Below are 12,458 nucleotides of genomic sequence, written 5' to 3'. Positions count from 1 at the left end.
ATACAACGCATGAGTACAAAAACATAATAGACCAAAAATAATGCAGAATCAAAGTAATGCTCATACCTGGACCTACAAAAAGTCCAAGAAAAATATTAGATTTTCAAGACTGTTAGTGCTTCTTGCTCTTATAATGAGTAAATTAACTTAAATTGAAACCCAGACAACCTTGAAAACAATACAGATGCTCTGGGAAGCATCTACGGTTGCTCATCCTGTCCTCCCTAGAAGAGGAAGATTATCAGACTCTTGAAGGAAATGAGGCAGAAAAGTTTCCCAGATTTAGGGCCACGAAGATGATCAGAGGGATGGAGCACCTCCCCTATGAAGACAGGCTGAGAGAGCTGGGGTTGTTCAGCCTGGAGAAGAGAAGGCTCCGGGGAGGCCTCATAGCAGCCTTCCAATATCTGAAGGGAGCCTACAGGAGAGCCGGAGAGGGACTCTTTGTCAGGAAATGTAGTGACAGGACAAGGGGTAATGGTTTTAAATTGGAAGAGGGGAGATTTAGATTAGATATTAGGAGGAAATTCTTTACTGTAAGGGTAGTGAACCACTGGAACAGGCTGCCCAGGGAAATTGTGGATGCCCCATCCCTGGAAGTGTTCAAGGCCAGGCTGGATGGGGCTTTGAGCAACCTGCTCTAGTGGGACGTGTCCCTGGCCCATGGCAGGCAGGTTGGAACTCGATCTTTAAGGTGCCTTCCAACTCTAATCATTCTATGATTCTATGATTTAATAACTCCCCAGTGCCTAGAAAAAGATACCCAAATGAAAAGGGATCATTACACCTCTCACCACAGAGGTTAAGTATCTACTTCCTGAACACCGTTTCTATTTTTATATTTCTCCCCTCATCCTCTCGATTATGCTACCAGAGCTATCACCAGCTACCAAGTGGAGAGGTCTAGTGTTACCAACCATGTTTTGTTTCACACAGTCACCTCAGCTTCAGCCCTCTATCTTGGCTTCTAAAGGCCACCCCTTCCTTTCTGCTGGATTTAACATTTCTGAACTACCGAGTTGATTCTGAGAAAGCAAAATGCAGCTACAGAAAGACATGAATATAGTCTTTTCTACTAAAGACAGAAAGTCTAGCTTCCCTTTATAAATTGATATTGCTCTACCGCCTTTCCCCCCAACCCCAAGATGTAATTATGCATTGAGTCTTAGCTCAGGGCTCATACAGCTGAACTGGAGCTAAAGATAGCGAAGTTGCCTTCGACCAACACTTCCACGGGTAAGAGTTTTCTCTGTGACTATACAGGTCACTGTTTCTGGGGAAGAAGCATATTAATATTTCAGGTGGTGCCTGGAGCCTTGCAGAATACTTGCTAGAGCTCCCCTAAGTTGAAGAGATGCTTTTGCTGACCTGGAGTGACATAAACCACAAGTGTATAATTTAGTCTGACAGTCGCTTGTGAATTTCAGAAAGGAGAAACCTTTCCCCTTTTCAAACTGACCTACTATGGGTTCCTCTTGCCTGTGACATAGAGAATTTCCAACTATTTCAAACAGACATTCTTCCCTAACTCCAAAGAATACAGACATCCCCTAAGAAGACCAACAAAGTAGCATCCCCCAACGCATATGGCCTGCTACAGTTTTTCCTCTCAGCACAAATCCTGGTTCAGTTCTACATGTTCACTCCCTGTTTGAGTTATTTCTTTCCTGGACTCTTTTTCTGCTTTTTCCCTAATAAACCTTTGCATTCCTTCTCAATTAATTAAAAAAAAAAAAACCTAACCCAAGTCTCCATCAGCATTGCAAAGGGAATGAAGGCCCACAGAGCCAGCAGCACAATTAGAAAGTAAATCAAAGGGGAGAGAGGCACCTGGCAGGGAACAAGCCTCTGCTCAATTGCCAGTGGTTTCATCTTTTGCAAAAATCTCCCCAAGTCTCTCACAGAATGCATCCTGGTTCATTTAATGAGCCACAAGAGCCACCAACCAGAGGCTCTGGCTCTCACCAGCTTCCTGCTCCCTGCTTTGTTCTGACCCTTCCTCCCAGCAGAAGCAAACAACTAGGATCCTAAAGAGCCACCTGTTGCCTCAGGCATTAGAGCAGGCACTTGCCTGCTGAACCTTTCCAGCAGCTACACAAGCCTTTCAATGCTATTTAACAGCAAATAAACCAGTTCTGACAATCTGTAAATAATGGCATAGCACTTTTCCTTATTAATGTAAACCTAAGAGATGCTAAGTTCTGGGCTCCCCAGTTCAAGAGGGACAGGGAACTGCTGGAGAGGGACAGGAGAGGACTACAAAGATGATTAGGGGCCTGGAGCATCTCTCTTGCAAGGAAAGGCTGAGGGACTTGGGTCTTTTTAGTCTGGAGAAGACTAAGGGGGGATCTGATGAACACCTATAAATACTTAAAGGGTGGGTGTCAAGAGGAGGGGACCAGTCCTTTTTCAGTGGTGCCCCATGAGAGGACAAGAGGTAATGGACACTAACTTGAACATAGGAAGTTCCATCTAAACATGAGGAGGAACTTCTTTACTTTGAGGTTGGCAGAGCACTGGAATAGGCTGCCCAGAGAGGTGGTAGAGTCTCCTTCTCCGTACACATTCAAAACTTACCTGGGCATGTTCCTGTGCAACCTGCTCAAGGTGGACCTGCTCTGGCACGGGGGTTGGACTAGATGATCTCCAGAGATCCCTTCCAACCCCATATCATTCTGCAATTTCGTGATTCTGTAAATGGTCCAAGTAAGACGTAGGTACCCACTTACATTCCTGCAAACAGTTATTGCAGCCACGACAAGGTCTACTGCAGACCCCAGGGTATGCTACCTGCAGGTAGGGTGGGATGAGCAGATGAAACCATCTCCCAAGCTGCCCACCAGCTCTCCGATTTCCTGCTTTAAATTCTGAAGCACCTGTGAGAGTTAAGCATTGCCAGCTTCCAGATAACCACAACAACCTTCTCTTAACTGGTAAAAGCACAGACACCCTTTTCTCAGAACACAGCTCTTTTGACCTGATCCTCTTACGTTCACCATGTGATATTCTACCAGTCAGTCACTCACTTTTCTTACAGAAATAAACACTGCTACAAATGAGAGACATGCCGCTTGCACTTTTGTGCCTTTTTAATCTAAGTCTCAACATTTTGTACACTCGGTAACATACAGTAGTATCTTCAGCTCCACTCACTGTACACAGCCTGCACAAAGCAGAAAACAAATGCTTCCAAGTCAGGGACACCACAGTTACAGCTGCACTTCAAAAACAGCTGAGGGTTTTAGCCAGGTTAATGCATCTGGTTGTAAAAGACACTCAAGGACCAGGTTAGAAAGTGGAGAGGCACTTCTTCCAGGGCATTCTCTGAGGACAGTGGCTGACCCTGATGCAACTGCTCAAAAGCAGACCTGGGATACAAGCAGAACCACAGGCCTCAGTAAAGAGGAGCAGAACACAGAGCAACCTGGAGCACCAGGGGACATGCCCTCAGCATGTATCAGCATAAATGCTGTACCATACCTCTGACTAAGAGCACAAAAGCAGTATGTGTTTCTCCCCTCCCTCCCAAACCAGCTCAAACCTGTGCTGCTGAGTCACGCACCAGCAAAGAGATGAAATATTAATGCCTGGCCAAGAATTAGTTTGCAACTCCAGTTTCAAAATCACAGCTTCACTGATGGTAATAGAGGAAGCAGTTAAAATGATAAGCCATTTACTAAGAAAAGGGTACTTAAGAAGAAAAGAGCTCTTTAAATAAAAGTATAGTGATGACAAGACTTTGGACTTGGAATTAAGATGCAGAACAACTGTCAAAAAAAAAAAACAACTTACTTGACAATCTTCAGTACGCTGGGATTTTTCAATAAAATTACAAAGTTATCATAAATATTTCCTTTAAGCAAAAAGCGGTCCATATTAAATACTTTAAATGCAGGTCTAACACTAGGGAGTAAAGAATGCAAGCAAAGCCCACCATTAATGTATTGTGACTAACCTGTATTGCAACCTTTACTGTTTGCCACATATAATGAGTTTTATAAATGTATAAACATTGTTAAAAACACTGACATGAACAAATGCCTTAAAAACTACATCTTGAGAGACTAAACACAATAACTGGTACTGAATAACAAAAACATAAATCATCATCAGTTAACATTAACACTATCTTTTTTCCTCCAGCCATTGCACATATTATGATCACAATTTCACAGTTCAACGACCCAAAGACTGTCAGAAGAATCATACACTTTTCCTGTGTGATTCATCACTGGTTACCTTCTAGCATCATCATGCATCAATCTCAGTGCCTTCTCTCATTTAAAAGAATTAAACCTGGAAATGAAAATAGGCACCCTAACACATCAGCTTATTGGACTGACTATATTCTCCATCACCATTTGGGCATATGTTCCATTTCCTTGCATACTAATATTAATGTTCAAAGTGCCTTCCATGTGCTTAAAAGCCCACTGCTCTACATCCATCTAGCTCACTCTGCATTTTGATTCTGCACCTGCTGCAGCTCTAGCCATCCAATCCAGGTGCAAGCTTGAGCACCAATACATTACCAAAAGAATAATAGCTTTAAAAAGACTCAAATTAACCTGAATTTATGGAAGGAAGTCTAGGCAAACAGAAACAGAACAAAGGAGCGTGTCTGAAACACTGAGGAGCTCAAGTTAAAGACTTTGTTTGAATTACGGATGAGCAAGATTGAAAAACCACTTTTTTCAGCTGTATACTCTTCAAACCCCAGATAGCAACAGCTCTGCTAACTGCCTGGAAATGATTCACTACCCCACTTCACACCCATGGTAATTAAATCACTGACACCAAATTTCATTCTACATAAGAGTTTACTGAAACCTCCTTTGCAGTACTACAGTCTAACAAGTTAAAAGTTTCATGCCTAAATTTCCAAGCTAATTAGATCACGAAATTCTGTGCACAGTTCATATATAACAGTTCATCAATAATCTTACAAGTAATTAACACGCAAGTTCTTAAAAGTTTTCCCCACTACTAATAGAAAAAATGACAGTATGAATCTCTGTGTATTTTCCAGCACTGAAGCAAATCTACAGTACTGAAAGCTACTTGGTCACACAAAGCCACAAAATAGTGATAGACCACAATCTTTGTCCAAATGTGAATCTCTTGCACATATTCTCTGCTAGGAAAAGCAGAATCCTATAACCTCAAAAATGAATCCAACAAATAAAAGTCTAACAAGGCAAATCAAGTTTCAGAATTCTGAATCTTCTGCTACCTGTTCTCCTATTCTCGTTGTGTAAACAGCAATCACATGGTTTAAAAGAAAATACTTACAATGAGAAATACTTTATAAAGAAACTTCCTTAACAAGGCACAGGAGAGAGCAAAAAACTTTTATGGTCCAGAATCACATCAAGTTTAAAAACTTCATTGTCCTCTGTTGCCTAGGCTTAACACTTATGACTGATTGAAAGCTAGGCATACTTCCAAAAAACCACAGCTATGTTTGAAAACCCAACAAAATTACAAGAATAATTCAAACATAAAATGACAACAGCAGGAAGTCAACAGCAAACCTTCCTGAAGGAAACGCTTGGATGTGGTAAACAATATTCTTTTCCACCATTACAGACTGAAGTCACATGACTGTACAGCAAAACCCTCTCCCATCTACACTGAATAGGACTAAAAGTTGGGGGTGGATAGGGGATGGTTTAATAACAATTGGCTTCTGCTATGTTGAAACCTGGACAGCAACAATAGCAGGCAAACAAAAACAACACACCTGGAACATGCCTTAAAGACCTAACACTTGGAGCAGCATAGAGAAACTACTTTGCCATCTATACTGTATGAGAGATGCACTCAATGGGTCAAGAAAACGTAAATCTTGAAGATTATTATCCTAGCACTATTTCACAGTTTGCAATTACCGAAGAAACAAGTATGTGAAAAGGAAGAACTTGGTAAAGTCACCCAAAAAACTGGGGAAAAAACAAGGTATAGGATCCAAAACAGTTTAGTACATAGAACGTCCTGTGGAATAATAGCATCAGCTCAAAGTTTCAGAATACCACTGGCTGAGCTGCAAACCATATACACCAATAAATATGTATTTAAATATCAAACATTCAGGCATATAGGAGAGGACATAAGATACCTTCCTAAGCGTCCAATGACATTTGGGCACAAGATTTTGAAGTCCTGAAAAGGATTTAAAAATTATGTTGCTCAAGAAGATACAACAGACTAATTTGACCAAGATGGTCTGTGGCATGGATAAAATACCACTAGTAAAGATGCACATTAATAGATGACATTAATAAAGTGGAAAAATAAGCTAAAGGGGGCAATATGAAGGAAAGGAATAAAACTACAAAGGGAGAATTAGAGAGTTTAGCACAGAATGGAGTTCTATGTTGTTAAAGAGAGGATACCATCACTGTCCGCCAGCATGAAAGAAACAAAACCAACAGGAAGGACACAGCAGTCCAAGAAAGTAATTGCAGGGCGTTCATCTCCTCACCTCAAAACCATTTGAATGGTTCAGCATGATGGGTGCACTGCCAAATAATATGTTCTTCCCCTGTGGAAATATCTAGGACATAACAAGTCCTACTTGCAAAAGACATTTGAATACATTTCCTGTGGCATATAGCACAGAACTTGAAGAATGTCAAAAGAAAGATTTCTCTTTGCTGCCTAACCAAAGCTGCAGCAGCAAGACACCCATTTGAGAGAAAGATACCAACTACTGACTCAGGGCTGCGTAAGCAGTTCCACTGACTGCAGGTGTACCTGATTATTTGTTTTTCAATAGTACCTTACTATTACAACCCCCCCCCCTTGCATTTACTATTGAAGCAATCTAAACCATTCTAGCAGCAAAGCCTGCCCCATCTGGCATGAAGATTTTAAGTAAGCCAGAAAGGCATCCTGATACACCACACCAGAAATAATGATCCGTCACAAGAAGCGAAGAAATTTGGCTGCAACTCAGCAGTTTACTTAATGCATTTTGTTAAAATTCCTAAATTTACCATCTTCACTCTACGAGCTTTGAATTGTTTATGCTAAGAACAAGACTGTTAATGGAAAAATTCTGTACTAAACCACACAAATAATCAAAGAAAAAAAACTTCACCTCTTTAGATCTTCATGAATACTGTAGTATTATATGAGACTGCAGATAGACATCAAGCTGCAGTCATGATGCAACTAGAGAACTACTGTAAATTCTTCCTATAGTTTCAATACCTCTGAGGAAAGAGCAAACAGGTGAGAAAAGAAAAAAAACTTAGAGATATTGCCTCTCTTGTCTTTGTTTCAATCTTTAGCCAGAATCACTACTACACACGTTACATGCATAGAATCATAGAATGGTTTGGGTTGGAAGGGACCTTAAAGATCATTTAGTTCCAACCCCCCTGCCATGGGCAGGGACACCTCCTACTCCACTAGACCAGGTTGCTTAAAGCCCCATCCAGCCTGGCCTTAAACACTTCCAGGGATGGGGCATCCACAACTTCTCTGGGCAACCTGTGCCAGTGCCTCACCACCCTCACAGCAAAGAATTTCTTCCTAATATCTAATCTAAACCTCCCCTCTTTCAGTTTAAAAGCATTCACCCTCATCCTATTCCTACACTCCTTGATGAAGAGTCTCTCCTGTAGGCCTCGTTTAGGTCATGGAAGGCTGTTACAAGGTCTGCCTGGAGCCTCTTCTTCTCCAGGCTGAACAACCCCAGCTCTCTCAGCCTGTCCTCATAGGGGAGGTGCTCCAGCCCTCTGACGATCTTAGTGGCCCCCTTCTGGACTTGTTCCAACAGGTGCACGTCCTTCCTGTGCTGAGGACTCCAGAGCTGGATGCAGTACTCAGGTGGGGTCTCACCAGAGCCGAGTTTTGATGCAGCCCAGAATGGGATTGGCTTTCCAGGCTGCAAGCGCACATTGCCAGCTCATGTTGAGCTTCTCATCCACCAACATCCCCAAGTCCTTCTCCACATACAATCCTCCCATCCACAATCTCTAGCCAACTACACACACAGTCACATAAGGGTAAGAAGTGGAAACTCTGAAGAGTGACACAAAGCTATACGGTTCACCTTTATCTCAGGTGTTACCCATAATTACTAATACACATGGATACAATGGTATAAAGATATTATTATACCTAGAACTTAAATAGTCATCCTTCTTTCCTATCCGACTTCCTTCCCAAAATCCCCACTACTACAAGCTTTCCATAAACACATGTAATTCCAAATTCTTACTAGATTAACTGTAAAAAAATAGTCTTTAAGGAACGAAAAATGCCTTCTTTTACTTTTATTGATGACTATTTCTGCTTGCAATCTCACTTCTCCAGTGAGTATTTAGGGGCCACAACTTAATTTTGAGGGCTATTAAATTAAAAATCCTTTAAGGAATGAGTTCACTTGTGATACGGTTGCAAGGGATGTGTATAGTTCAGTTTTAAGCAAATCACATTACTAGTACTGAATGTCACAGGAAAACGTTAAAGCATAATTATGGCTTTTGAAAACTACGTGCATTCTGAGTTTCAGTTAGACTATAATTTTAAAGTTATAGTATTATAATAGAATACCCCAGAAGTAAGGTCTTCTGTTATTTTCTACAGTTAATTTGGAGCTGAGGAAGATCTCTAATATCTTTAAGTCCTCTCCTAAGAAATCCAGACATTAATTACTAATTCTACACAGCTTCCATAAATGCTGTATCAGTACTTTTCATAAGTCAATCTTGTATTTGAAATACAAACTGGGTGTTCAAAAGAATGTATTTCCAGTGCTAGCCTACACTTTTCTAACTTGCTATTACACCAGTGCTATTCTTAAACTATGTATTTCTTTAAATACACCTAGAAAACTGAAATACAAAATTAACTCTGTATATGACTAAACCAAATATAACTGGAAAGTCAAGGCACATAAGCAAGTCCTAGAAAAATGCAGAGTGATAACAGTAACTACCCAGATAGAATATGATCATTTTAGGCATTTCATAACCTCCACATTACAAAAGCACTTTTTAACTGAAACAAGAGCTGCAGCCCCGTCCAGTCCACTTCAGCACTGACCGCAACACCAGGACCACATTCTCAGAATCACATAACATACAAATGGATTTTTCACCAGTATTAATTACAGGTAGAAACATTTTTTTCTTTTTTCTGGCAATCATTTGATCTTCTCTTTGATGTTGTTTATGTGGGTTGCTTACTAGAACTATGTAATTTGTCCTCTACAAGGACACAGACCATTCCTCTATTAAGTTTCTTGTTGTAAAGGAGTCCACCGTGAGTTATATGCATTGGTACATTTGAACTGTTACACTTGCCCATTAATTTCTTTCTCTGCCTTTTATTTCTATTGTGCAGTATAGATATTTACTATTTTTAGCTCTTAATGGTAAATGGTAGTAAAAGGAAAACTAGTTGGCAAATACACAAGTCAAAGATTTAAAACATTATTAGAAACAAACTGAAGAAATACTAGTAAAAATATTCATGGAAGGGTTGGGTGGTGGGGTTTTTTTGTTTGTTTTCTTTTTTTTTTCCTTTCTTTCCTAAATTCCCTTGGCTCTTATTACAACAATGAATTCTTCATGGATGCTACTTGTAGATTGTTTTTCAATGCTGAAAAAGCTAGAAAAAATCCTGCGTTGGCTTTTTTCTCCCACACCCCACACAATTGTCAATGAATAATAGTAAATAAAAACCACTGCACCGAAATAGAAGTATATCGAGGCCAACAGGGAATAGACTTCAAGAGGATATAATAGAATATCTGACCAAATTTCTTATTATAAGTTACACACACACAAAAAAATCCATAAAACTAAAGGATGTATTCATATGTAAGTGCATATTTACAAAACTTTTTTTTTTTAAATAGCTTCAGAGATGGCTACAGTCAGATTCTGAAATTCTTGTACATTTTCCAGTATGAGGTGCAAGGAAAACATAACCTTCACAAATTTCTTACAGCATAATATTCTCCTTGGTGTTATATTTTATGCTTTTCTTTCTGCAGTTACAATCAAAACTGAATATCCAAGTAGTACTGTAATATATTCTTGCTTTTAAGTATTTATATTGCAAAAGCAATCATGTTATTTCAATATAAGATTAAAGACAATCAGCTACAGTATAGCACTTCCACAAAATCCGAGAATTCACATACGCAGCTTATGAATGTTACTCAGTTGCCCTGAACAAAATAACAGTACTAACTTGGACAAAGCCAAATACTCTAAAAGACATAAGCTGAATTACTCGTCTACAGTTTAGAAATAGCATTTAGCAGAATATAAGTTCTTGCAGCCAGAAAAGAAAGCCCTTGGAAGCATGCACAGGAAGTTTCATTAAAGAAGTAGAACGATTTTGTTTGAGAGCTAGAAGGAAGAGGTAACTCAGAAGTGTAACAAGATTGGCCTTGCCCTCTGCAAGAAACACAAAAACATCCAACCACAATAAACAAGATTTGCAAAGTAAAACCACAGCAAGACATGGACATGAAATAACTAGAACTGGTACTAAAACAGAAGATTGCAAAAAAGGGGGACAGAAGAAAAATTCTGAGTTAGAAAGAAATCATCACTCAAGTTCAACCATCCACCCTGCTTTAAAATAAGTGAGAATTCTCAAATATTGTAGATTATGTCCATCTTCTTTTCAGAAGGGAGCTAATATCTTGCACTGCTGTTACTGGTTTGCTTTGTAATTTAAAGAGACATAACAAGCTAATAATACTTATTTGTAATTACTGGAAGCAACATGTAAAGTATTTGTGATTGTTTGAGGACAGGCAATGTATTTCATTTTATGTACCTGACAGTCATATTTGCAATTCTGCTTTTATTAATTACATATGACCTTCCCCAAACAAATAAAAAGAAGTTCTTGTTTTAAGCTTTCAGTTTGCTTCCTAAGCTAAATAATTTTTAATAAATAGTATTTTTTTACTTTATTACTTTGAAAAGCTATCTTTAGGCATAGTTACAGTTGGTTTTTTTTTTTAGTGTTTTCTTAAGTTTGAAGAGTAACAGCACAGAAAATCCTCTAACCCAAACTTTATAATGCATCGGTTTCATTTCCCAATTTATTTTTTTTTTTTAGAAGAAGCATTACAGTTAACTTACCCTCTTTGCCTTTGAATCTTTCCTGATCATATCTGTTATAGGCAGCTGGAATAGGTTGCTTATTTCGTAAGGTGGGATCCTAAAACAGATTAAATAAGATTTCTAAAATATACTGAAAGATATTTGATGTTTTTTGAACTTCATAAAGTATTACATGGAACTGCTCAAGAGCATAAAATCAGTTCACTTCTGTAGAAGTTTCAATGCATTTGAAATTTCTGGTATGTTTCCCTTCAACATTCATTTACAATCTCACAGAAACAGAGTTTAGAAGTACATACTCAAAGCAATGACAACAACCCGAGGCAAAACTAAAGTAGCAGTAACAAACTATATTAGCTAAAATCTGTAAGTTTTATGAGATCACTGTGCTTTTGTAATATCTCAAGAATTAGCGGAGAAAAAACTTGTCAACTGACAACTGTGATTAAGCCTTCAGCCACATGCACAAAACGTTCCTTGCCAGCCTGATTAAGCTAAAATTCTGCTAAACTACTGAACAAAAACAAATTTGGAGGGGAAAAGAGGCATTCTAGGAAAAAAAGTTTTAAAAAAGCACCAACCTAGAGGCACACTAAATACCAATCCAATCTTTTTTTGTGGATGGCTTAGCTATGTATTCACAACTCTTCTGAACAGGGCTTTTGAATAGTCCCTTGCACAATTTACAAAATTCAACACAAAGCAAATATTTAAATGTTGAAATTCATCTTGCTATCTACATTTATTTATTTGTTAAATGCAGTAGCAGCAAAAATAAATCCAAGTATGATTAAATAGCTTTTACAGCAGACTGCCACTCAGTTCAAGAATATATTAGGTTTAATAGAACTTAATAGTAAACGCTACAATATAAAACAAATCCTGTCTAATACCTAGATAGACTTAAATAAGGAGACTTAGAGCTCTATTATTTATTAGAGGCAAAAGAAAGCTGGTTCAAGCTGTTCCCACTCGTGAGTCATGTTCCAGATTCTTAAACATTTGCTACCCTATCTGTCAGAAAAACAGCAAAACATTTTGTTTGAAATGGCAGTAGTCTCCTCTAATACATTTCTTGCAAATACATGCAGGATGTCACTAGTGTTTGATAGATGCAGAAGCTGGCAATTGCAGTTTAATCTCTAAGTAAGAAGAACACATTGAACAAATTAAAATATTCAACTCTTTAAATACCAATAAATTTAAGTAATTTAAGTCAAAGAATATCTATGAAGTTACGCTTGCAAGTTGTGCATTCATTGGAACTAAGCCAAAACAAATTTTGTATTTAATAATGACAAGACCCTCTGCTCTCACTTTTGATGTCACAGCCTTCACATTCACCAAAGCACTGCT

At 38.7% G+C, this 12,458-nt stretch overlaps 1 protein-coding gene across 1 annotated transcript in view; it reads right to left on the bottom strand.

Moving 5' to 3' along the window:
- Positions 1 to 12,458, bottom strand: part of CDC73 (cell division cycle 73) — a 109,258-nt gene that overhangs the window by 70,643 nt on the left and 26,157 nt on the right. The window contains exon 9 of the mRNA XM_074151375.1: positions 11,121 to 11,199. Within this exon, the coding sequence (XP_074007476.1) occupies positions 11,121 to 11,199 (79 nt within the window). The remainder of the gene's footprint in view (positions 1 to 11,120; positions 11,200 to 12,458) is intronic.

Source organism: Numenius arquata, chromosome 8 (assembly GCF_964106895.1).
Source record: "Numenius arquata chromosome 8, bNumArq3.hap1.1, whole genome shotgun sequence".
Lineage (NCBI taxonomy): Eukaryota > Metazoa > Chordata > Aves > Charadriiformes > Scolopacidae > Numenius > Numenius arquata.
The sequence above is the reverse complement of the archived record's forward strand: the minus strand, read 5'-3'. Positions and strand labels throughout refer to the sequence as shown.